This window comes from Salvia splendens, chromosome 8 (assembly GCF_004379255.2).
Source record: "Salvia splendens isolate huo1 chromosome 8, SspV2, whole genome shotgun sequence".
Classification (NCBI taxonomy): domain Eukaryota; kingdom Viridiplantae; phylum Streptophyta; class Magnoliopsida; order Lamiales; family Lamiaceae; genus Salvia; species Salvia splendens.
Window position 1 is genome coordinate 15,630,650 of NC_056039.1, and position 27,436 is coordinate 15,658,085.

At 40.9% G+C, this 27,436-nt stretch overlaps 3 protein-coding genes across 3 annotated transcripts; 2 read left to right on the top strand and 1 right to left on the bottom strand.

Moving 5' to 3' along the window:
* The first annotated feature begins 11,376 nt into the window (after window positions 1-11,376).
* LOC121745830 (protein MAIN-LIKE 1-like) lies at window positions 11,377-13,497 on the top strand. The gene is made up of 4 exons (XM_042139775.1): window positions 11,377-12,209; window positions 12,309-12,396; window positions 12,475-12,906; window positions 12,976-13,497. Exons 1-4 carry the CDS (start codon window positions 11,377-11,379, stop codon window positions 13,495-13,497), a joined length of 1,875 nt encoding a protein of 624 aa, XP_041995709.1.
* A 4,014-nt stretch (window positions 13,498-17,511) lies between these two features.
* LOC121743349 (probable pterin-4-alpha-carbinolamine dehydratase, chloroplastic) lies at window positions 17,512-19,061 on the top strand. Its single transcript, XM_042136636.1, has 3 exons — window positions 17,512-17,946; window positions 18,037-18,229; window positions 18,822-19,061. The coding sequence occupies exons 1-3, from the start codon at window positions 17,602-17,604 to the stop codon at window positions 18,911-18,913; spliced, it is 630 nt and encodes a 209-aa protein (XP_041992570.1). The 5' UTR covers window positions 17,512-17,601; the 3' UTR covers window positions 18,914-19,061.
* A 108-nt stretch (window positions 19,062-19,169) lies between these two features.
* LOC121744367 (E3 ubiquitin-protein ligase BOI-like) lies at window positions 19,170-20,122 on the bottom strand. Its single transcript, XM_042137888.1, has 2 exons — window positions 19,816-20,122; window positions 19,170-19,629 (listed from the first exon to the last, which is right to left on the bottom strand). The coding sequence occupies exons 1-2, from the start codon at window positions 20,074-20,076 to the stop codon at window positions 19,192-19,194; spliced, it is 699 nt and encodes a 232-aa protein (XP_041993822.1). The 5' UTR covers window positions 20,077-20,122; the 3' UTR covers window positions 19,170-19,191.
* Between the last annotated feature and the right edge of the window lie 7,314 nt (window positions 20,123-27,436).

The window sequence follows — 27,436 nt, forward strand, 5'->3', positions numbered from 1 at the left end:
TCCTAATTCGGCGAGGTTTATCGCGTGGATCGGACTTTCCCTTGTCCTAATTCAGGCAAGTTTTATCGCGAGAATCGGACTTTCGTTGCAGTTCGTTTCAGACGAAGTGCTTGATTTTTAAGCCGAATTGTGGTCTTGTATCCTCTTTAGAAGCTTGGACTTCACAATCGTTGGCTTATTGCAGCTCGTTTCAGACGAACTGCTTGTTTAAGCTGAATTGTGGTCTTGTATCTTCTGTAGAAGCTTTGACTCACAATCGTTGGCTTGTTGCAGCTCGTTTCAGACGAACTGCTTGTTTAAGCTGAATTGTGGTCTTGTATCTTCTGTAGAAGCTTTGACTCACAATCGTTGGCTTATATATGTTCTAAGAAGGGGATCAGCCTTCGAAGAACAAGATACCTCAGTAACATTTGTAAGAGATGACACGCACCGAAACAGACAAAACACACAGACAAAACGCACAGAGACAAATAAAGACCAAGCAAACCAAAGAAAGCACATTGACCGGACTGTCTCTTACAAATGGAACTTTTTGAGGTTGGAAACGTACCATGTTCGGGGTACTTGTGCTCTTGACACGTGAGTCAATTTGTAAAACCCTTTGCCGAGGACTTCTGACACCCGATATGGACCTTCCCATGTGGGTTCGAGTTCGCCCAGCTTTTCTGCTCGGCTTACTTCGTTGTTTCTCAAGACGAGATCTCCCACTTGAAATTGCAGCTTCTTCACCCTTTGGTTGTAATACCGGGCTACTTGCTCCTTGTACTTGGCTGCTTTTATGCAGGCCAATTCTCTTCTTTCTTCGGCAAGATCTAGTTCGGCTCTCAGTCCGTCACCATTCATTTCTGAGGAGAAATTGAGTTCGGGGACTGGGTATGCCAATCTAAACCGGAATCACGGCTTCAGTGCCGTACACCATCGAGTTCGGCTCCGGTGTGACTTCGGTCATTCCGCCTGCCTCTGACTCCGGCTGCTGTGATTGCTATGCTTGATGGTGCCGAACTGATTGCTCGGCACTTTTAAGCGCAATCTGCGAACACACTTGCTCTTTTTTCGATCACCTCGGATGACCGCTATCTCTCCTTTGGTGGGGAAGGTGTTCGGCGAGGAAGCCTCTGATCGCTATGATCGGGCTTCTTTTTGTCTTCTCTAGATGAGCTGTCTAAAGACCGTTTTCGACGGTCTGCCTCATCGGCACGAGAAAACTTGTCCGCAATGTCCCACATCTCTTGAGCTGTTTGCGGACTGCATTCCACGAGCTTTCTGTAGAGAGCTCCGGGCAGGATTCCATTTTGGAATGCCGAAATGACAAGTAGATCATTGAGATTATCTACTTGTAGGCATTCCTTATGGAATCTCGTCAGGAAGTCGCTGATCTTTTCGTCGCGACCTTGACGTATAGAAAGCAGCTGAGCCGAAGTAATCCGGGCTTCCGCTTTCTGAAAGAACCTCCTGTGGAAAGCATCCATTAGATCTCGGTAGGATCTAATGCTGCCTTGGGGGAGGCTATCGAACCACCTTCTTGCGTTCCCGATAAGCAGTTCGGGAAACAGCTTGCACATGTGGACCTCGTTGAGACCCTGGTTCGCCATGTTATATTGATAGCGTCCCAAGAAATCATGAGGATCCACGAGTCCGTCATAGGTTATCGACGGAGTTCGGTAGTTCTGTGGTAGGGAAGTTCGGGTAATATCGTCCGAGAACGGAGTCCTCAATGCTCCGTACATGGCGAACCCGACATTTCTTCGGTATGGAGGAGATGGAGTTCTCCTGTGATTCCGGTACCGAGGATTCTTTCTTCTGGAAGACATAACACTACTGCGGTAGTGACTGTCTCGTATGGAGGGAGAGGGAGAATCCGCCGTTTTCGCCTCCGGCTGCTTTTGGCTTCTCTGCAGGAAGGTTAAGAATTCCTCCTGCTTTTCAGCCAAAAACAGCTTGACAGCCTCGTTCAAATCGGGCTGCTGGGAAGACTCGGTGTGACGGCTTTTGGAGCGGCTTGTTCCTCCGCCATGAGAACTGGTGGTGGATTTATCCCTAGGCTGTTTTCCAGACCTATGGGGTGGATTGGCTTCCTCCTGGTTCTCACGGGCAGGAATACGGGTACTCTGCGATCTGGTATGCATTTTTTGGGTTGAAAAAATGGTCAAAAATTCGCTTTATCACAAATTTGGTTCTCTGTTTCCCACAGACGGCGCCAGTGATGAATCCGCGAATTTCTGATGTTAGTGAATGCAGGAAAATACAGATCACGACACAAAGAATTTACGTGGTTCGATTTACTGAAGTAAATCTACGTCCACGGGAAGGAAAGAGGGCAGAGTTGTATTGCTTGATCTGTTTTCTACAGCTTACAAATACAAACTTGCTATATGGTGTTTTATCTCTAGAGAGCTTAACCCCTTTCTATCAGATCTAAGTTCTATTTATACATTGAACTAAGATCGTGGCTTACATCATCACTCTAGGTCGTGGAGGTCGTGTAGGTCATGGCCTAAGATCGTGGCCTGAGTTGACGCCACGTGGTAGTGGGTGTGTTGGAAGTTGTGGAAATCCTGCATGGGTCCACTAACTCCTTGTTCGGTCGAAAACTGAGACCGAACTGCTTTGGTTGCCGATCTGAGAGTAGAGCTTGATGCCGACCTGAGAGCAGAGCTTGGTTGGCTTTTACCGAGCTGTAGGCTGAGGCCGAACTCTTTGGTACTGCCGAACTCGCAGAGCTTGATTGGTCGGCTTTTACCGAGCTGTAGGCTGAGGCCGAACTCTTTGGTAATGCCGAACTCATACTCTTCCTTGGGCTTTGGGCTGATGGGCCGTCATTGCTGTCGGGCTTGTTTAGTACGCACCCCATCAATTGAGTACCTTGGTTTGACCATCTGTTTCGGGATGATAAGTCGAGCTCATTTTCAAAGTGGTCCCCGCCATGCGAAAGAGCTCACACCAAAAGGAGCTGATAAAAACTGAGTCACGATCGGATATAATCGAGTTAGGAATTCCGTGAAGCCTCACTACTTCTTGTATAAAAACTTCGGCCACACCCTTGGCTGTAAATGGATGTTCGAGCCCCATAAAATGCCCATACTTAGATAACTGATCGACCACAACCAAAATGCAGTCTACTCCTCCCGAACGTGGCAACCCTGTCACAAAATCAAGCTTTATATCTTCCCTTATGCGATTCAAAATAGGGAACAAAGAGAGAAGACCAGCTGGGGCTTTAGTTTAATACTTGATGGGCTGACATACTTCACAGGCGTGACGAACCTTGTCACATGCTTCATCATGCCAACCTAGTGGACGTTGGCGGCTAGTCTCTGGTTAGTTCGAAAAGCATCATCCTGTCCAATAGTACCCTGTCAAACCCAAGAATCCTCGTACTCCGCTGACATTCATTGGGGTTGGCCATTTCATCACCGCCTCCGCCTTTGTTGGATCAAATTGAACCCCTTGAGCTGACAGAATGTGTCCCAAATACTCCACTCTATCGCGTCCCATCAAGCATTTCTTTGGATTACATACTAGTTGTGTCCATTAAGTACATTGAACACTTGCCGGAGATGCGTCAAATGATCTTCCCAGGAGACACTATATATTAAGATGTCATCAAAGAATAGCAAAACACACTTACAAAGATATGGACGAAATATATCGTTTTTTGAGATTTTGGAATGTTGCTTGGACATTGGTGAGACCAAACGACATTACCACGACTTCAGCCTTGACCTCCGCTCAGTCAGCCTTGAAGACTGCACCTTCCACTACAGCACCTCCAAAATTTTCCACCTTTCGACTTTCCCGTTTGTAAACGAGCCAAGGATGTTCATTGGTTGTATCAAGATATTGGAGTAAAAAGTAATGATGGACCTGGAACATCAAAGGACAGTTTACCCCTTTTGGAAATATTAGGAGTCATATTCAAATCAAGAGCCAATCATACAATCAATTTTGCCTACGCCATGAACATACCACTTCACTTCACCAACTTAGTGAACAATTGTAGTGTTTTTCATGGTCGTTAGTACGAGGACCCCATCAGCTGCTTGAACGCATTTTATGAATTAACGATCAACTATCGATCCCCACATGTGCCACATGGTTTTTCCCACTAAAAGAATAAGTAAGAGATAGTATAACTCAATACCATTGTCGTTTGTCACCCCAATATTTTGATACTGCAACCTTTTATGTTACTTAGTCTCTTTCCTATCTAGGTAGTGAATACTAATTTATTTCTGCAAGAAATCAAGAACAAGATCATTTAGCGATGACACGATCACCGTTGCCCCTACAATGTAGAATAATTAGACTACTTTGTTCAATTAAAATCAAGAACAAATATATAATGTGACAAAAATAATTCTTGTCATTTAGAATAGGAAAATAAGATTATACGAATGTCAATAAACAACTCAAAGCATGATTTTAGTATCTAGCATAACACATAAGTCCTAATCCACGTCTCTATATTCTTCTTACTCATGTCACTGCCGCAACTGTCAATCCATTGGTCAACACTGCCACGAATCTCCAGCTATTGAATTTCCCTATGAGCATCTCCAATGGTTTTAGGCTAGTCATAGACTAGCCACAACTCCTCCTTCCACATCATCAGCACTAAAAACTCCTCATGCCACATCATCAGGACAAGCAACTGGACAAGCAATAGGCTAGCCACAATAAACAAAATTATAAAAAATAAATAATTAACAATCACACAAAATACGGAATTAAATTTACGACACAGATACGAGAAAATTCAATAATAATATTTAAAATTTAAAAAAGTACATTAATTAAAAAAAATCTAACGACGTGCAGTCCTCCGCGCCCACAACTCTTCAATTAAATCCTTTTAGAGTCGAATATGAGCATCCACTTTGCGCATGTCGGCATGTGCCTTGAGGCGGCCGACTTCATCGTGAGGTACCCCCCTTCGTACTTTGGGGGCGGCCACGCCGTGGCTTGGGCCGGCTTCATTAGCATCGTCATTGGCCCAACTAGTCAGTTGTACACCTTCATCTTCGACAATCATGTTGTGCAGGATAATACAGGCTACATTATATCAGCAATGCAATCGACATGCCACAAACGCGTTGGACCCCTAATTGCCGCCCATCGAGACTGGAGCACACCAAATGTGCGCCCCACGTCCTTGCGCGCCGACTCCTGTCGTTCCGCAAAGTAGGCCTTCCTCTCATCTGATGCGCATCTGATCGTCTTCACAAAGACGGGCCACCTAAGGTATATCCCATCCGCCAAGTAGTAGCTCATATCATACTGGTTCCCGTTGGCGATAAAACTGATGGCCAGACCGACGCCGTGGCACTGCTCGTTGAAAAGGGGCGACGAGTTGAGGACGTTGAGATCGTTGTTCGACCCGGCTACCCCAAAATATGCATACCAAATCCACAACCGGTAATCAGCTACGGCCTTGAGGATCATCGTGGGATTCTTTCCCTTATAGTCGGTCGTGTAGAACCCTTTCCAGGCAGCGGGGCAGTTCTTCCACTCCCAATGCATACAATCTATGCTGCCCAACATCCCGGGGAACCCATGCTTCTCCCCGTGCATCTGCATCAGATCCTGTCACTCTTCAGGGGTAGGGCTTCGAAGATACTGATCACGGAATATTTCAATGACGCCCTGACAGAAATACTTCAGACAATCCAGGGTAGTCGTCTCGCCGATGTGGAGGTACTTGTCCCACATGTCTGCCGCGCCTCCGCAAGTCAACTGCCTGATTGCCGCAGTGCACTTTTGTATAGGTGTGTGGTCGGGTCTGCCAGCCGCATCGTACCTGAACCGGAAATATAAATATCGACGCTCCAAAGCATCAACGATACGCATAAACACTGCCCTACGCATCCTAAAACGCCGCCTGAAAAGAGGCGCCCCAAACCGCGGCTCCTCCGCAAAGTAGTCTTCATATAGCCGCTGATGTGCAGCTACGTGATCTCGATCAATCACTGCTCGTCGGTGGACAACGGGTGGAGGTTGAGGTACCGCCGGCTGCAAGGCCCTTTGTAGCAACCGATTTATCTCGCGGGACGTATAGGCCTCCAACTCTTCGTTCATTTGCCGTTCGTACTCCTCAGCATCCCCACCACTACCACCACTACTACCACCCGCGTTACTCATTTCACGTTGTTGCTCTTGTACAGAAATTAAGTGAGAGAGAAAACTCGTTAAAACAAGCGGTGCGAATGAAAATGACGTGCAAATCGCGTATATATAGTGTTTCGAAAATTAAAAAAAAAAAGTGTTGGCCGATCGCCCGCCTACAATGGCGGCCAGCCGACCGGCGAGTGGATCGGTCAGCGCCCGAGAATCGGCGTCCGCTCGCTGATTTTTTTGCCGATTTGGCACTAGCCGACTCCAATGGTTCGGTGAGCGGACCGGCCAACGCCGGGAATCGGCTAGCCGGTCCGCTAGCCGCCATTGGAGATGCTCTAACACCGACACGTTGTTCTGGTGTCGTGCCGCACAATCGCCTGCATCTCTCCACTAATCTCCTTCTCATCTTTGTTGCATCACACCACCTTTTTACCCTAATAAAGAACCCCAGTGAAGTTGGTGGATGAAGACATGCAAGTAGTGAAAATGAACCCTTCTTTATGTGCTTGTTGTTTTAGGTCTTGAAATTTATCTCGTTTATTGAATTTATTGACGTAAGAGAGAGAGTGGCGAAAGAGCTGGCGTGAAAAAGGAAGGGACGGTGTAAGCTACATAGTATAGTAAAATGACTTTTATACCCTTTTAGAATTTATAGACAAAAAAGGAAAAATCGATAGATGATATTTTTAATTTTCCAAAGATCTATAATTATAATATTTTCATAATTTAAAAACCTAAATGGTGTATATTTTATTTTTTAGGGATCAAATAGTTTATTTTTCCTCTTAATTTATAGATCGTTAAAAATATCTTAGTACCAATTAATCACATATTAGAAACATATATAAAAGAGAAATAAAATACACTCAAACAAACATTAATTTCTAGTGACAAAAAGCCATACCAACTCTGGCTTCTACTTCTCAGACTTCTTATCTCCACACTCCCAAATAAATAAAGTTAAAACCATTTTTAAGAGATGGGGGGTGTGAAATTAAATGGAACTGTATGAAAGTTGATTTTAGATAATCAAAGTCTTCTTGTTTGCAAAGAAAAACTTAGAATAAGTTTTGTCTTTTCTCTTTGCATTCAATTCATTTTCCCATTTTTTATATCATCCTCCCCTCTTTTGATTACTCCATAACCGCCTTTCTCTCCCCCCCCCCCAATTTCACTATAGAATGAGAACAAGATACTAGGTTTTGAGCAACCATGAAAAGAAAGAGCTCTCTCTCACTGTCATCTCTTTCTCTATCATGGCTTTAAACAAAGACAACAACAACGAGGATCATCAATCTCACTCTGCACAAATAGTTCAACATCATCAGATGCAACACAATGCAAATCAATCATCATCAAAATCAAAATAATAATAATCCCATGTATCCATGGTAATATCTACCTAGCTTGTTAATTAATTCAATTTGTTCTTGAAAAAAAAAAGCTAGACGCACCCCGTCCCCAACGACCATCAATATAACATGGGGTACTATCTCACCGATGGTACCTACCCGAGGTGGGCGACGTTCATGAAAACGCTCAGCATGCCACAAGAGCTGAAATGGATCCTTTGTGCGCAACATCAAGACGCGACTTAGAAAGATGTCAAAAGACCGTTCAAGGTTCTTCAAGCCCGATTCAACATTGTGAATGCCCCGACTCGGATGTGGTATGTAAACAATCTTATCGACATCATTTATGTGTGTATTATCTTGCACCACATGATTGTTGATGACGAAGGACCGGATGCGGAATTCTAGTTCGACGATGATAACCCTAGAACCTCATCCGCAAGCTTTCCCCCACGCCGAGGTGGGCATCCATCAGTGCGCAAGAGGATAGAAATAAGAACAACGATGCGAGATTCCAACCCCAACTATAGGAAGATCTAATCGAACATATTTGGGTGAAATTCGGCAACAAGTAGTCGGTTCCACTAAAAAAAAATTGATAGTCAGTGTTACCGATTCTGGTAGACGCACATCATCGTCATTAGAGAACTCCTTCTACTTCTTTTTCTCCATTTAATTTTTAGGATTTAAATTAGTTTTTAGGATTCCAATTATATGTAAGTTTTAGTAATTTTTTAGGAATTTGTAATGTCATTTTCAAGTTTTTAATGAAATATTATTAGTAATTGTAGTTTTTAAATTGAAAAATAGAATAATAGGACCCATGAATAGTGAAAAGCATGCTCTTGGAAGAGCATGGTTGTGGATATTATTCCTTAGCTAAGAGCAGAATAAGATATAAAAAATGAGGTCTGACCCATAAATAGTGAAGAGTCTACACTCCGTGGAGGAGGCCATTATTGTGCATGCTCTAAGTATCCTTCATATTTATATATGAATTTGGAGCGAGATAAATATCAAATTTTGATCCTATTTTCTCTCTCTATTTTGTACAAGTGTGTTTAAAAGTTTGCAATTATTTAAATTTTCAGTTATATGTCGTATTTCATTTTTATATAATTATTGTAAATATAGGGTGGTAAATATGTCTAGTTCTGGCCTGTGTAACATAATAAGTTTTAACGTGTAAGAAGCCATTACATTATTTATTTATTTTGGAGTTAAGTGAGCTTTAATTTAGTGGTAAGAATAAAGAGAGTGGAGACACAAAAACATGTTTCCTTGAACATTCCTTAAACAACTACTAAGATACTAATACAAATCCAATTCCATGTGTTATGGAGGACTAAGTTGTTTCCTATTTAATGATATATTACTGGTCACATTTTGATGAAATAATGAAAAAAATAAAATAAGTGGACAAAATATGAAAATTCATAGTAGTAGTTAAAAAAGTATCCGGCCTGGCTTAAAGGGACATTGAATTAACAAGCGTCAGAGAAATTGGTCCAAATCATGTTGCTACAATCGGACAAATTTATAAAGTTCCAATGTTCTTTTTTTGACTGGGAATAAGTAGGACTAGTAAAGTTTTATTCTTGCTCAACAGCTGAGGATCAAAGCTTCAAAATCCATTTGATATAAATTCTTGTACCAACATATACAAAAAAAATGCAGAAATAGTACTACATAATAAGGCTCATATCATGGCCATAACAATTTTTTCTTTACTTTTTGTGCATTTTGATTCTTTTTTCAATCTTTAACTTGTCATTAATATATTTTCTACATAACTCACGTTTAAAAGAAGGATAAAAAACTATTAATCAAGATCTAAAAGTGATTCCTTTTCTTCCAATCTTTAGAAATTAATCCCTTCGTCCCATGTGACTTGATTCATTTATTTTCTTTGTCAAGTGGGATAACCTAAAATGAAATACGGACCTAGTCAAATACATTAGCGGGAGGGACAAAGATTTGTTTTTGAAATATACTTGCCTGAATCAGTTATGCTCGGAGCCTTTGACCATTTCTTCAATCTATATCTATTAAAACTCTGTGCCAATTTTTTACATTTTATGGAATGAATTAATATCTTTAGCATCTTATAAAAAAAAGAGTTGGAATTTCATAAAAATAACAGAAAATATATAAATGGGCCGATTTGAGCTCAGTATAGAGTGAATAACGGCCCAATTAAATGGCTTAATCGATATCGAATTTCATCCAATTGCACTTTAATCTACTTTTATAAGGTAGACTTTTAATTTATCCTTTCACTAATAATTAACTATAAAATTTAACCATATTTTATTCAACATGTTAACTTCTGAATATTTCTTTTTATCAATTTTTTTCTCAAAACGAGTGCAGAACATGAAATGATCTACTGGGAATAAGAGGGAGTAATAAATATAAGTTATAGTATAAAATTAGTTGAATTTGGATTCCGTTTACCAAAATTAATAAAAACATATGGGACAATTTTTCACGAACGAATGAAATCAGAAGGGACCGACTACAACATTTGCTACTGTAACACCACATTCTCGTAACGGCGATCAAAGCGTTGGTATATCAAGTCTTATTTTTCAAACTTGTGGCAACTTTGTTTTAAGTGTTGAAATCTTTGATGAGTTTTAGTTGATAATCAAATACTTTTGCGAGAAAATGAAATTCTCAAATAGTTTTGACTCGTCTTTTCTCTGCAAATGGGATATTAATTTCTTAGTCGTTTTTATGGATAAATTTAGATAAGTATGATAATCGACAATGCCAAAGTGAGTTCGTTGAATACACACAATCTACAAAACGGGAAAATCGCAGCAGTAGGCTAGTTTGCCTTTAAAATAACGAAAATGTACCCATTTTGTTATCTATTCCACATATATGAAAAACGCCAATTCCAATGTCGTGTATATAAGTAAAAACGCCAATGACAATGGCGTGTATATAAGTAAAAACGCCAGCGTGGATGGCGTTTTATACTGTCTTCGTATTTCACCCGTATTTTATCCAAATACAGTTTAAATAAAAAACGCCACTCAAGTTAGCGTGTTTGATTGAAAAACGCTGCTGAGGTTGGCGTGTTTAGGAAATAAGAAACGCCGACACGAATTGCGTCTTAGGGTAACACGCCATCGAGGTTGGCGTGTTATAATTAGAGAGTAAAGACGCCAACACGAGTGGCGTGTTTACACAGAATCATATAGCCGCCTCATCCAGTTCGCGAATAGACGCCAACCACACACAATTCGCGAAAACTCATCCAAAGCAGAGCCCCTCTCGTCGCGATTTCGCCCTCCTCTCCGTGATTTCGCCCTCCATTCATCAATCGGTGCTTGTTTTCCCTAAATTCGTATATTTTTTCGGTTAGTAGGCTTATCTTTTACATTTTTAGAGTAATTGTTGGATAGTTAGCTAGGGTTTGTAATGGGTTGTGAATTGAGTTGAAATTGATGTTGCATTGTTAGGGTTTAAGTGAATTTGTGTATTGTTGAGATAGTTGAGATATTTGATTTATTTGGGTTTTATTTGGCTTATAAACCTAAACCCTAGTGACAAATTATTGATGTATATTGTTTAGTTTGAATTGTTTAATTATTATTAAGCATATTGGCTTGTTTGAATAGCATTATTGTGGATTAATAGTTGAGATGTTGGTGTTTAGTTAGAGTATAAATTATTGAAATTGTTTAGGTTGATGTATGTTGTTTAAAATTGTTAATGTTTTGTAGTTAAATTGATGTATGTTGTTTAGTTAATTGATGAATTGATTTAGTTAAACAATATGTATGTTGTTTAGTTAATTGATGAATTGACGTAGGTGAATTGATATTTGTTGATTAGTTAAAATTGTTATAGTTAAAATTGTTAATGTTTTGAATTGTGAATGTTGTGTAGGTGAATTATGGCATCATCTTCAAGTGCTCGCCGAAGACTCTTATGTGGTCCTGAGGACCCCTCCGTATTATATCTGCAGAGACAACACGTCTCGAATAACATATGGGCAGGAGTGCCATCAGAAGATGTACGCTGCAGAAGGTACGAAGGAATCATTTGGGATGTTCTCATACATCCGCGTGTTTTGGCTGTAATTGATGAGATGGGATTTGGCCGGATGTTGAGGTGTGGTCAACCGAAAGACATTGACCACCATCTTATCACCGCATTAATTGAACGATGGAGGCCAGAGACTCACACGTTTCACTTTCCAGTCGGTGAAGCTACAGTGACTTTGGAAGATGTGGAGGTCTTATGGGGCCTCAAAGTTGACGGGGAAGCTGTGACGGGTTATATCCCCAGTAAGGATGTCGGCTATTGGACTCAAGCTTGTCTGGATTTTCTTGGCTTTATACCAGATACTGTTGAGCTGAAAGAACTGGTTTGGAAGCAGACGAGTTTATCAAAACAACTGAGGGTTGAGTTGAATGATGACCACGACCAGTACATATACGTTCAACGCGCCCGTGTTTATTGTCTGCTATTACTTGGTGGTCTGTTAATTCCGAACGCCTCCGGTAATAAAATTCCATTCTTCTACCTTCAATTTTTCATGGATGTAGGACGTTGTGGTAGCTATAGCTGGGGTGGTGCGACTCTTGCCTGCTTGTACCATAATCTTTGTGAAGCTGCACTTGCAAAGAGGTCCGATGTCGGAGGAGCTCTTACTCTGTTACAGTTGTGGGCTTGGGAAAGAATCTCAATTATTAGACCGACGATGCTAAATCCCGTGCCCATGACGTACCATGTGCAATCGCGTAAGTTGTTCACTAAATATTTGTTTTTAAGCATTATTTTTATTAATTTCCGTGTTATTCGCTCATAATTTAATTTTTGTAGATGGAATGGTCCGGCCTCTTATGTGAAAGCACCCGGACATTGCATTGAAACTTTCGGAGATCAATTCTCTAGAATGCACGCCAACCAAGTAATTTACGTAACCTAAATTGTTGTTTGTTTGTTGTTTTGATTGAACTTGTTTTGACTAAATTTGTTTCATATTTAGTTTATTTGGAGGTCATATGTCATGCGAACTCTGCCGGAAGTTTGTGTTGTCGATCGTCCTATATGGACGTCGATCACAACACTTATTTGCTGGAATATGGTTGAGCCACACTTGCCACAGCGAGTGTTGCGACAATTTGGGATTGTCCAACCGTATATTCCGCTTGTCGACCGGTTCCACGGAACTGATTTTGCGAAACAGGATCGGCGAGGCAAAGCTGGCCGGAATTGGGTTGAGTGGCACGCCGCTCATATACAAAATTGGGATAATAGGCACAACATGGTGTGGACCGATTCGGAGTACTCGATGGAGCCTATAGCAACTAATGAGTACATGGATTGGTTTAGCCGGATAACCGTTGTGTACCTAACAAAACCTGGCGTGCATGCTCAGGAGGGCTTCCATGAAACGGCGTCCTCCCATAACTATGCGGTAAATTGAAACAACTCATCATTATTTAAATTCATATGATGCAAATTTAATTAACATTGAGAATTGTAGGTGGAGACGCTTCACAAAATACGGCAATTTCTTAGGGAGCAAGACATGACAGGACGACCGGATTTGTTCACCATTACGAGGATGGTTGAAGATGGTCTCCAGATATCTGGGGAAGTTGAGACGATGGATTACCGTCCTTCCCAGCGCTCTGAGCTAGACATTGACATGCCCGTGCGGCAAAAAGGGAAGTGGCGTGGAAAGAAGAACGCTGGTGGAGAGTCGTCATTGGCAAGGATGGATACTCAGTTGGGTGATGAGTCCGATGGCGATTTTATGGCTCCACCTCCACCAAGATCTGTCGTTCGGGGTCGTCACTCTGTCAGCCACACTGGTGGTACAGGTGAAGATATCGGTCTCAGTGATGTCCACCAATCTCCACCACGGTCTTCTGTGAGAGACGACGTTTTTGGTATTGATTTAGAGAATGCCGTAGTTCAAGATACTCCTCCGTCTAGAATCCCTACCTCCAGAATCGAGAAGGGAATCCGTGGTCTGTTTATGCGGAAAAGGCGAGACCCGTGAACGTTACTTTGCTATTTTTTGTTTATTTATTAAGTTGAACGTTGTAATATTTATAATTTTGCTTGTTTATTGAGTTGATCATTGTCAACAAATAGTTTTGCTTATTTATTGGACTGAACATACTGAAGCGGAGTATTGGACTGAAAATATAGTATTGGAGGAGGATTGTAAAGAAACATTATGCGCAAAAACGCCAACACGGTTGGCGTTTTATACTTGGGGTGATTTCTGCTCGAGATTTTAGGCACGAAAACAGACATTCTGCATTGACTTGCCCTTCAGGTTGGCGTGTTATAAAAAACGCCAATGAAGTTGGCGCCTTTATGAAAAGACGCCAACTACATTGGCGTGTTATACTTGGACGATTCCGTTGGAGATTGGACGATTCCGTTGGAGATTTTAGCCACGATCAGACATTCTGAATTGACGCGCCCTTCAGGTTGGCGTGTTATAAAAAACGCCAATGTAGTTGGCGTCTTTTCATAAAGGCGCCAACTTCATTGGCGTGTTATACTTGGACGATTCCGTTGGAGATTTTAGCCACGATCAGACATTCTGCATTGACTCGCCCTTCAGGTTGGCGTGTTATAAAAAATGCCAATGGAGTTGGCGCCTTTATGAAAAGATGCCAACTACATTGGCGTGTTATACTTGGTTGACCCGCCCTTTCGGTTGGCGTTTTATGTGAAACACGCTAATTCCATAGGCGTCTATAATTAGTAAACACGCCAACTGTGGTGGCGTTTTATCACGTAACACGCCAACTCGAGTGGCGTTTTTTATTTAAACTGTATTTGGAGAAAATACAGGTGAAATACGAAGAACAGTATAAAACGCCGTCCACGCTGGCGTCTTTACGTATATACACGCCATTAGCATTGGCGTTTTTCCCATATGTGGAATAGATAACAAAATGGGTACATTTTCGTTATTTTAAAGACAAACTAGCCTATTGCTGCGATTTTCCCCTACAAAACTCCATTTTTTAAACAATTAAATAAGATATGAATCAAATTTTCCAAGGTTTAATACTTAGGAAGATGTGGTTAGTAGCATGATGATATCAAGCATTGCTTCTTATATCTCTCATTATCCTTGAAAGCCATATCCTCATACTCCTACAACACACTCATTACTCATTAGCATCACTATCAAAAATCAATCACAAAAACAGAGCACCTTCTTCACTCCGCGAGCGAGGTCGGACCCCTGCTCGCTCAACTCCTTGCTCGCCTCCGCAAAGCAAGAAGAGCGTCCAACCATTCCCCAATTCCTCATCACGAAAAACGCATACGAATTGCAAGGCATCCGCGGCAAACTCCTCCTCCTCAGCATTTCCTTCAACACATTTCCCCCTTCCCCTCTATTACCCTTACATTTCGACCTCCTTTTCTTCTCCGATCTCATTCCACAGATCCGGCGAGAATAGTACTTAATCGGACACAAGGCGCCGCTCCTCAACCCCGTCGTGACGCCGCCGCCGCCGCCTCTCGACGATGTCTCACTAGATCTGGAATTCTCATCAGCGCTATTGATGTCGCGATTCTGGAAATCGCCGATTGGATTCAGGTGCGGGGAAGACGGCGGTGATTGGAAATTTGCGGTCTCTGGTGCGCTTGCTGATGCCGCCTCGAGTAAATTGAAGTGGTAGTTGGGGCGGCGGAGAGTGAACTGAACGGAGGATTGCAACTCGCCGGTGTCGCCGCGGACTTGAACGTAGTCTCCGGTTTGGAAGCCGCACAACTGGAGGGGAATGGGCGGCGACAGAGAGAGGGATTTGGAATTCGGTCGTATCATCAATGCTAGCCATTGATGATACCGAAATGCAGTTGAGATAGGAAGGAGTAGAATTTAAAGTGATTGGTGATAAAAGACTAGGGCTGGCAATTTTCGACACGACACGATAATTTGATACGAATCCGTACGAAATTATTAGGTTGGGGTCAAGTCTTATTGGATCCATGTCCTTATCGGGTTGACCCATTAAGAACCCGATAATTTCGGGTTGGGTTCGGGTCGGATACGGGTAACCCATTAAGAAATAATATTATTATTATTATTATTATTTTAAAATATATATATTACCTTAATTTTTTAATTTCTTATAAATTAGGTTTAAATAGTATAAAACGAATTTTAATTGTGTAAATTAGGTTAAAAATTAAGGTTTAATCGTGTAATATTAGGTTTTAATCATGTAATATCAGGTCCGGGTTGTTATCGTGTCGTGTCAACCCATATTATATCGTGTCGATAACGGGTTCGTGTCGGGTGCGGGTCGTGTTCGGATTTGAAGGTAGCAGGTCGGGTTCATGTTCGGAATTACAGTTTCCTTAACAGGTCGGGTTTAGGTTAGGCCTTATTGGGTTCGGTCATTATCAGGTTGACCCGATAACGACCCAATCCGCACGATTTGCCAGCCCTATGAAAGACCGACTCATTCACGAATCGTTACAAATTTGATAGGTTTAACTGAAAGGTAACTATTGTCCCAGAAAATTACAAAGTAATACTCCCTCCGTCCCGAGCTACTCGCTCATTTCCTTTTCGGCACGGAGATTAAGGAATGAGTGTATAGGAAAGTCAAAAATGACGGCTGTAGGTGAAAATTTTTACTAAAAATGGAAAGAGTGCAAGTAACTTGGGACGCCTAAAAAGGAAATACGTGCGAGTAGTGCGGGACGGAGGGAGTACAAGATAACAACAAATTTAACTAGTCAATCATTAAGCAGATCTTGGAGATTCATTCTCTGAAAACACTTAGCACACATATCAAAAGCGTTTAGATACAATAATAATGTAACAGGAAATAGAACTAAAATAGAAACAAGGAAATCTATCGAAGAAATCAAATAGGCTCAAGTTGCACTAGGTACAACTGCACATGCCTATTTATCCGACCCTCCAATCCCCTGTTCACCGGTTGATTTACCACTCAGGGAGAAAACTATAGCAGTTGACAGATCTGCTCCACCGTATCCACTACAGCCCTAGATCCAGCAACTAATCCGCTGCAGAATCAACCTGGGATCAAAGCCATGGCCAAACACCGTACGTCCAAGTCTCCAGTACCTCAAGAAACCACCACACTTGGCCTATTGCACCAGACCAGAAACCAGGGGTTTCCAAACACTCCACTCACTCACTGATTCAGTGTATAAACACACGCAGAACAGATGAAGAAGAGATCAACACTCTCAAGCTCACAGCACAGAGAGATCTCAGAAGAGGAGAATGCATCGAAACCCTAATATCATTACTCATATCATTACTCAAGGTCAGAGAGAAGAGAGAGAGGGAGAATCGAAAAGTGAGTAAGGGAAAAGAGGGTTGGGAGTATTTAAATGACTCAGCCTCAACACCCCACAAGATGCTGCCACGTATCAAGGGTTTCAAGGAGTTGGGCTCAAGCCCAAGTTGCATCTTGGGCTGGTTACTGATGGAGCAGGTTGGGCCACATTTAAGGGCCATACTATTACATCAACATACCATTTGATTATTTGAACCTGTTGACGTTCGTCAGGATTTGCATAGTAATTTAATTTCTTCAACTTTCAGTTTGTATATTGATTTAATTTTTAATTTATATTTGTTTTTTTATTTCTTTATTGTATTCGATGTCAGGAGTTTTAACTTTTATCTCCTCGATCCGTCACTAGTTTATTCTCCATTAACATTATTTATTTTGTGTCATAGTAGTATATTATCATATCTCAAAACAATGCTATGAATTATATAAAAATTAAAACCTCAATTGGTTCCTTTTTCTTTATAACTTTAATGAAATAATTAAAAACAAATCAATATATGATTTTTAAAAACTGAATTATGAATCACTAAATTTGCAATTATGCATTAACCACATTTGCGTTCTTTTTGAAGAAATACGAGATGAAATGACCGTCAATTTTAAACACGTGGAATTATTATAGATATATTAATTCCATTTTTCATAGTGATACTTGTTTAAGCAGGGCGTGATGTATTTAAAATGAACTAGTGGCTGGGATTGTGGATTAAAGTATAAACAACAACAACAATAGCCTCAAAGATAACAACCCCATCCATCCCCCTACCAAACCAAACCACACCTCTCATCCTCCCATGGCTGCCGCGCCACTCCTCTCTCTCTCCTCCCTCCTCTCCATCTCCACAATTTCCCCGTCCAGACCCCGTAGCACCCTCCCCTCCACCGTCCGCTCAGCTCCGCTACGTCTCCGAGCGGAGGGCGGCAACATCGACCTCCTCGGCGACTTCGGCGCACGGGACCCTTTCCCCGCCGAGATCGAGAGCAACTTCGCCGACAAAGTCCAGGGCAACGTCAGCACCGAGCACAAGATCTTGATACCCAACGCCTCCGCCCTCTCCCTCGCGCAGATGCACTGCGCTCCCCTCGCCGACATCCGCCACCCGTTGTCCCTTGACGATGCCAAGAAGCTGCTCTTCAAGGTCTCACTCTCTCTCTCTCTCCCCTCCATCTCTCTCTGTTTTCTTCACCTGAGGATTGGATTGTGAAATTACTCTTTTGTGAAATTAAAGGTGGTTGGATGGAAACTAGTTGATGAGGAAGATGGTTTGAAGCTTGAAGGGGTGTGGAAAGTTAGAGATGAAAAGTGTGGGGAAGAGCTCATCAATCGGATCAAAAGCAAAGTCGAATCCACGGGGCATTTACCTCTTCTTTGTTTTGAGGCGCCAAATCTTGTTAGAACTCGCCTTTGGACTTCTTCCGTTGGTACGATCTTATCTCTTATTTTATCCTCTTTTTGTTTAATAGTATTTACTTAAATCTTGTGTCCTAAAAGAAAGGACTCTGTTATAGAGAGATGCACTCGATGGATTATGAAGTCTGTAAAAAATGATAAAAATACAAGTAACAAAATTTTAAGGACAGCCGAAAATATAAACGAGTGATAAAATTTTAGGGACGGATGGAGTATATAGCAAATACTCCCTCCGTCTGTGAAATAATATTCTATTTTGTCATTTTAGGGTGTATGTGATTCAAAGTCTCATTTACTTTTTTTCTATTCTAAGTAAATGGACCCCATCATTCATCTAACGCATTACACACTCACATTTTATTAAAAAATCAGTATATAAAAGTGGAGTCTATAGTCTACTAACTCATTTTCTCATTTTTCTTCATAAAGTCAGACAAATTTGAAAATTCGTGCCAAGTTAAAATCGAACTATAAATGACGGACGGAAGGTTAAAATCGAACTATAAACGACGGACGGAAGGAGTACCTAACTATTAGGACTTTTGATTATGAATTTACAACAAATACTATAGCTAGTATCTAACTATCATTTGTCTGGTGCAGGTGGGCTCAGTTTGAATGACTTCATCGTTGCTGCTAAAATAGATGAGATTAAGGTATCAGATCTTCAGCCCAGACTCAGAGTGTGGGCTTAAAAAGTTCTCTCTAATGCTAAATTTTCGTAGATTTGTATTTTTTTCTTATGCATTTATAATCATTACATACTACAATCTTGCCAATTTTTGAAGTACTATAAGTACTATAGTAAATTAGTAACAATACATTTGTATTGTTTCTTATGCATTTATAATCATTACATACCAAAATCTTGCCAATTTTTGAAGTACTATAGTAAATTAGTAACAATACATACCAAAATACAAACCAATATCCAATCGTTACAAATTCAAAACCGCAAACAATTTAAATCAATTCAATCAAGAGGGAGACACACTTCCACGCTGGTTGTCTTCACCATCCGGCAAACAGGGCAGCACTTTGCGGCAGCATCGCATCGCTTGCAGACGCAGACATGGCGGCACGGCCACACCATCACGTTCGCCAGCTCCCTCTCGCACACCTTGCAGTCGAGCCTGACCGGCCCCACGCGGTCAGGGTCCTCGAACGACGACTCCCCCTCCTCCTCCACCGCCTCCGCGTAATGGCGCGCTGCGTTGGCCTCCTGCAGCCCCTCGCTCAGCGACACCACCGCGTGCTCCAGGTACCTCACCCTCCCCAGCAGCCGCTCCGCCTCCCCCTTGTACATCGCCGCCAGCCTCTCCAGCTCCTCGTTGCGCTCCCCCTGCGCCTTCAGCCGCTTCGCCACCGTCTCCTCCACCATCCCCACCACTGACTGCCTCAGCTTTTCATTCTGTCAGAAACAAAATCCGTTGATTAGTTACACCATAAGGTAGATAACTCATCTAGGAATGGAATTCAATTTTTTAAAAAAATGTTGTTTTTTTCATTTTTTTTAAAATATAAATCCATTGCTAAATGAGTTATCAGTCTTATCAAATATGGGCTTTGCGCTTAAAAAGGTGAGACATGTGAATACATGGTAAGTTATGATTTGATTTATTTGATCGCTCTGGTCCGTAACGTCGTTGTCGTCGTCGTCGTCATCTTCGTTGGCGGTCAGCAGGGCCATGTACGACAGTGGCGCGGCGGCGGCGGCGTTGTTGAGTAATTTGTGAACATGAGAGCGGCGGCGGTCGGCAGGAGCGCTGGTGGAAGCGAAGTGAAGATTGAAGGTCTCAACTTCTCTCACCTTCCTCTTTCCTAGCCTCTTCGCGGCTGCGGTGTTGCTGGGAAACATCGAGTATTTAACGATGTTTGAAGCCGGGAAGAAAGTGTGGAGTGAAAGGGAGGGGGAGGGAGAGGGGTGGAGGGGAAGCAACGGTGGAGGAGTATTATAAAGAGAGGGAAACGGTGGAGGCGATCCATCCCAACTATTCATTACCAACAGACGCCTACTTCCGCTTCCAAAGTTCCGGTAAAAAGATGAAATTTAATAACCGACCAAATTTGTTCTAGTTTATTAACTTTAATATTGTAATTACATAATCTTTTTAAATATTTTAAAAAGATTATCCGTTTACTTATGTTTTAATTCACTTCTAATTATGTTTAATATTTATGTACATTTATTAAAAATATCCACGAATTTTGATGTTGGTCGAGCATCGCGATAGCGAAATACGGAGTAGTAATGTTATTATTACAAACCAGTGGAATAATTTTCCAGTGTCTTATACCTCTCGATTTATTATTTTGGTCCATCTACAGTTAAAAACTCAGTATTCATCTATAGAAGGTAAAATTACCTTGTATTCAACAAACTCATTCTAAAACTAACTCTACATAAAAATGAGACTTAAATTTACTATCTTTTTCATCTATTTTTCTTTAAACTCCTTCCGTCCCATGTAATTTGAGGCATTTTTTTACCATGAAAATTAAGAAAGTGATGTTTAATAAGTTAAGTAAAGATAAAATAAAGTGGATAAGAGAATAAAGAAAGAGAAAGTAAAATAAAAGAAAGAATATAGTAGGTGAGATTTGATGTTTTATTTTTAGATAAAATAATAAATGACTCAAGTAACTTGGAACACCAAAAATGAAATATGACTCAAGTAACTTGGGATGGAGGAAGGATTTCTTAAAGCTTGTGTCAAACTAAGAGATGCCCACCGGTTCTGGTGGTTAACCGGCGAACCGGAACCGTGGCAATTTCCTCGAACCGGAATCGTCGCAATTCGAACCACGGTCCGGTTCAGGTTCAAGAATTTCCAACCGGAACCGTCACCGAATCGCCGATTCGGAACGGTTCGGAACCGCCGGTTAACCGGCGGTTTCACGGTTCGGGCGCAGAAACCAATGCGTCAATCGGGGCGGCTTTTTCATGCGTTGAAACCGGCGGTTTTTGGATCGGAAACCGGCGGTTAACCGGCAAACCGGTGGCTTTTGGTGGTGCGGAACCCAAGGCGACATATCACAGCTTTTGGCATCCGGTTTGTTGACCGAACCGACGGTTTTGTCGTTGAAACCGGCGGTTCGTCGGTTTTCCGCCAAAACCGCCGGTTTTCCGTAAATTCAATTTTTTTTTCGGATTTTGAATTCAAATTCATCCATTTCCCCCCATTTTTATCTATAAATACCCCCCTCTATCCTCATTTACATTCACCCTACTCTTGTGTTAATAAGAGTTTCTTTCTTCAATCTCTCAATTCTCTCTCTTTGTCTCCAATTTCTCATTTGTGCTATTGTGCTTCCATTTGAATTATTCAAGTGCTACTCTCATTTTTATTATTTACGTTCCGACGGCACTTGTAAATTATATTACATTGTTGTATGTTGTATACTTGTATACTTGTATATGTATTGTAAATTGCAATGTATCATTGTCCGTTACAACTCAAATTCAATAAAATTGATATCATTTTCACCTTATTCGTCTAATTTCAATTTAAATTATCCATTGTCTTGTTCCAATTTATTGTATAAGTCCAAATTACAAATTTTAAAAATAAATAAATAAATCAAACCGCGAAACCGCCGGTTCGAGAACCGGAACCTTGTAAACCGCCGGAAAACTGGCGATTCCGAACCGGAATCGGAACCGGCGGTTTTCGAACCGGAACCGTAAAATAGCCTCACGGTCCGGTTCCAGTTCCGAATTCCACCAAACCGGAACCGGCGGTTTTCGAACCGTGGGCAACACTAGTCAAACTCAATCAAAATTCCTAATTATGCACGAATGGAGTGTTAGGATTGATATACTGAAAAGCATATTTCGAGCATGTTTTTTTTAATAAGGAGGATCGACGATGGTTCCCCATCTACCGCCCGAAGTGACTCGGACCCCCGGCCTAACGGTCGGAGGTAAAGCGTCTTACCACCGAGCTGCGCTTCGTTGTCGGGATGGGAAGGAACTAGTCCGCCAACCTTTCCCCAAGCACGAGTCCAGATCAGTTAACCTATCAACCCAATCAAGGGGACGTCGTTAACCTATCTCCCCCAGCGCCTGGGTCCAGGCCAGGACTCAAGAACCCCCCAGGGGAAATTAATCCCCAAGATGCGCCTCCCAGGGGTCGAACTCGTGACCTCTAGGATGGCGCGGTATCCTTGCCTCCCTCCTCAACCACTTGAGCTAAGGGGCTTGGATCATATTTCGAGCATGTTGCACGGATAGACTTGCTTGTATACAATAAACTCTACAATCCACTTTTAACCCAATGCGAGAAGAAATAATTTTATCGCATTGGTGTTTGCTTATGCATTTATAAGATGTTTCTCGAACATTTAAATATATAAGAAGCAAACAAGTCTAATTCTTCTGCAAAGTAGATTGGTCATGAACAATGCTCACAGAAGGTGACACAGTCGGTTCATTGTAGAAGAGAAACATAATTTCACAACCTAGATATGCTTTGGCTACCTATCGCAAAAGGTTGCAGTGTCAGTTCGCATGTTTCCTTACCTTAGGAAATAAACGACACTGGTGTGGTAGAGCACTCAAGGATCTAACAGTTGAGATAAGTCTTTCTTGCTATATACTAAAAGACGAGGTCTCGGTGATTGTTATTTCTTAATCATTGTTGATATAGAATTGAGCATACGATATTGATTATGCACTACTTTGATTTATCAAATGGTGCAGATTTTTCGCAATCCAAGAATCCTGATATCTTGGGTAGTGGTGATCAATATCTAGAGGTGCAAGTATTGTTATTACAATGAATCGTATGTTGGGTGAGTCTAGTTTGATAATATCCTTAAGAGGTGTTCGAAAAAGGTTTTATTACTCAGAAACCCGGCTGGTTGGAATTTATTCCAGAATAATAAACAAAGATTTTGAACTAGACAACTCTTGGAAAAAGATACTTCCTTCGTCCTTGAAAATTTGTCACATTTCGTTTTCTGCACTCATTTTAGAAAAATGATAATAAATAACTAAAGTGGAGAGATGGTAAAATAAGAGAAAGAATAATGTAGATGAAAGTCTTCTCTATATTATTCTCTGTTTTACTTTACCATCTCTCCACTTTAACTATTTATTATCATTTTTCCAAAATGAGTGCAGAAAATTAAATGTGACAAATTTTCAGGGACATAGAGAGTATTAATTAATTAAAGTCAAATAACATACTTGAATTAATTAATGGATATTTATAACTTAAACACGGAAAATGATAAATTACAGAGTTAAAGCCCGGATTACTCGTAATTTGGGATTGGTTGGGCAGTCAATATTACTCCCTCCGTCCCGCACTACTTGCACTTATTTCCTTTCTGGGCGTCCCAAGTTATTTGCACTCTTTCCATTTTTAGTAACAATTTATACCTACAGCCGTAATTGTTGACTTTGTCTATCACTCATTCCTTAATCTCCGTGCCCAAAAGGAAATGTGCGAGTAGTGCGGGACGGAGGGAGTATTTAACAGTGGCTGATTATAATATTTTGTTGGACTTGTATTAAATTGAGGCTCAATTTAATTAGTAAAAGTCCAACAAGTTTGGGCCTAGTCCAACCTCCATTGATCCCTAATCTGGCTCATCATAACTCTATATAAATGAGATTAGATAGAAGACAAATTAATTCTCAATTTAATTAGTAAAAGTCCAACAAGTTTGGGCCTATTCCAACCTCCATGGACCCCTAATGTGGCCCATCATAACTCTATATAAATGAGATTAGATAGAAGACAAATTAATTAATTTTATTAAAAATTTCGTTCTCTTCTCTACAGATTTAACGTGTTTTTTCACTTCTCTCCAGAACTGACTTTTTGTCTTCTTCTCTAATCAAGTCTTTTTGATTCTGACGAGCTTTGCCCAGCCAAAGGTTAGATTCTGAGTTCGGGATACAGATTAGAAGATCTGTGGTTAAGTACAAAGAACATCACGTGGAGAAGGCGCAAGCAATCGTTGATTCTTAGGAGAATCAGATCGGTAATTCTAAATCGTATGAATTCATGAATTAGGATTTTGATTCCTTATTTGTGAATAATCTGTGTTCTAAATCTGTATGCATGACTTCCGTTGTGCAGGGGGCACCAATTCCGTTGTGCATGACTTCCGTTGTGCAGGGGGCAGCAAGGGGTAATACAAATTACAAAGTATCAAATTTTTGGCAATAGGCTATGTGCCATGGCTAGGCTAGGTGTCGAAGAATGAAGGCATCGTGCATAGATTTTACATATATAGTATTGAGTACTTCTTTTGTTTCATGGTAGTTGGACCGTATTCAACCGTATTCTTTCTTGAATAGTTTAAGGTATTTAAGTCATTCCTTTCAGGAAAAATTTTATTTTTCTCATATTTGACTCTTTCTTTCTTTTTCTTAATTAAAATTTTCCATTAACCTCTAAATATTCATTCTTAATCTTTATGTTTAAAAAAACAGTGAACTACCCTAATAGTCCATGATCTTGTCGAAAAATGTATAAATGGTCCTTAAATTTTTTATGGCATTTTTAGTACAATAAGGCTAAAATAACCTCATGCACCAAAAAAGTGAATTTTTAATGTTTGAGGGCATTTTAGAGCATCCACAACCGTGCTCTTGCCAACTAGCACGGTTGTGGGCCCGACCCCACTTTTTCTGCCTACTCTTAGACAAGAGCACAACACCCACATCCGTGCTCTTCCACAAGGACGAGCACAAGGGTCCCACCATTCCATTATTCAATTTAAATAAAACATTTCCAAAAAATTAAAATATATTAAAAATACCCGAAATAATATTACAAAATACATTAAAAATTATATAATTAAAATCCTAAAATATAAAAATTACATAATTAAAATCTTAAAAATTAAAAATTACATAATTAAACTCCTAAAAATTTAAAATTACATAATTAAAGGCTAAAAATACCTCCGTGGAAAATTATTCATCCGGCGGCACTACCCCCAATTATTTTTGGAGGCCCAATGAGGCCTCATGCGATCGAAGTTGCGCGGGGGTCATAGTTGACCTATCGGCCATATTGAGTTGGGCCAAAATCCCCCACAACGAGTTGATGAGGGGTGGAGGTGGCACATAGGGAACGGGAACAGGAGCAGGAGTAGGTTCGGGAGCATCGCCGGATGGAGTCGCGGCGCGACGGCGGTTGGCCGCTTCCTTCTTCCTTCCTTGCGGTCGGCGTTGGGAACCGCTCGGGCCGGGGTCGGGACAACCCAAGTTAGCTCTGGCAAGTTGGCTAGCCACGTCTTCGGAGCCGGCGTCGGATAGGGATACCGACCTTGACCGTTTGGAGGAGCCGCTAGAGGAGGATGTTACGCCTCCCTTATACTTCGGATGCGACCGCGTCTCCTGCCAAATATTGAGGTACTTGAACGGCTTGTAGTTCATGGATTAGTAGGTCGAGAAGGCGGAACTGATGATGTCGACTTCACTCCGGCCGCTCCCCGTCGACCGCTCTTCCTGGAGGTAATACCCCTGGAACTTTTGGATTTCTTCGTTGGCTCTGTATATGGCGTTGCGCACCATACTCTCGTTGCGCTCAATTGTTCCCGCCGGCACGTTTTCATTCGTGCCAACCTCCGGATCTTCGGAGATTGACAATAACGTTTTGAACAATTGCTCCATCTCCGCCGGAGTGTACGGTGTGTGGACACCGCGAGTAGGAGGAGTCAGAGTTTGGGAGGGGCCGCTCGACCTCGCTCTAGGCTCGGGTGTCCACCCGTATTGCCCTTCAGGGGCACTTGGTCATCGATCGGGTAAGGCCGGTAGCCACCCGGAACTCCCGAACTTTGGGTTTGAGGAGGGGCCAAATATTCCGTTTCCGGACTAGGAAACGGTTGTGAACCGAACCAATCGGGGTTCCAACCGTGGGAGCCCGGGGGGTGATCGTCGTGGCCGGACATTGTTATATTGTAGGAGTGGAAGAAAGATTGAGAATGTAAATGAGAGAATGTAGATGAGAATGGAAATGAGAGAATGTAGATGAGAATTGTGTAGTGTGGTGTGAATTTTTTGGTGTGAAAGTGGGGGTATTTATAGATGAAAATGTGTATTTTTGGGGGAAAAATGAAAAATAAATTAAAAGTGGGTAGAAAACGGATATAATTTTTTGGGAAGTGGGAATTTTTTTTTATTTTTAATCAGTTTTTTTTAATTAAAAACTGATTTTTTTAAAAAAAATTCAAATTGCCAACGGCTATGCCGTTGGCCAATCACCGCCGACCACGTCGCCTGCTCGCTGGCACGGACGTGCTCAATGCATCGAGCAGCGCCGTGCCAGCTGCGGACAGTGTCTCCGTGCCGCTGGCACGGACGGACGGACGAGCTGCAGCTCGCTGTTGTGGATGCTCTTAGACTTTAAATACTAGTATACTATTTATGTAATTTTAGTTACTTAAAATAGTTTATTGTCATTATATGTTTAAAAATAAATAAAGCCTCAAAATAATTTAATTATACTTTATATATTTTTAAAATTAAATATTATTCATTATAAAACTCAGTCTATAATATATGAATTAAAAAATTAAATCTAATAGTAACTTTCTTTTATAAAAATATTAAAATGAATTATAGGATCTTTTGCATGTAAGATTTATTTTTAATTAAAAAATTTAATTATATTTTTTAAATTTGAGAATGAAAAATATTATAGTGAACTATAATAACTTTTTCCTTAAAAATGTTACTTAAATATTTAAATGTTACTCCATCTGTCCCATTAGAAGTGAGGCGTTTCTTTCTGGTCGTTGTTTTGCCAAGATAATAATAAATAGTTAAAGTGGAGAGAAAGTAAAGTAAGAGAGATAATAGTATAGAAGAGAGTCGTATATACATTATTATCTTACTTACTTTACTTTATCTATACTCTAACTATTTATTACTCCATCTGTCCTATGTTACTTGCACTATTGCTTTTCGACTCGTCACAAACTGCTTACACTATTTATAGTTTAAGTTAGAATTAATGTATTTAATTAATATGTTGGATTAAGTTAAGAGCTCATTTATTAAGTGATGTCTCATTACACTTAAAATTCTAATTTAATTACACTAAAAAATCAATCCCAAATTTACGACCTAAAATGAAAAGTGAAAGTAACATGGGACGGGTGGAGTATTACTTTTGTAAAACAACGTCCCATTTGAAGTACTATACTTAAGTGAAAAATAGTATTTAAATTAAGTTAATTAAAATATAGTATAG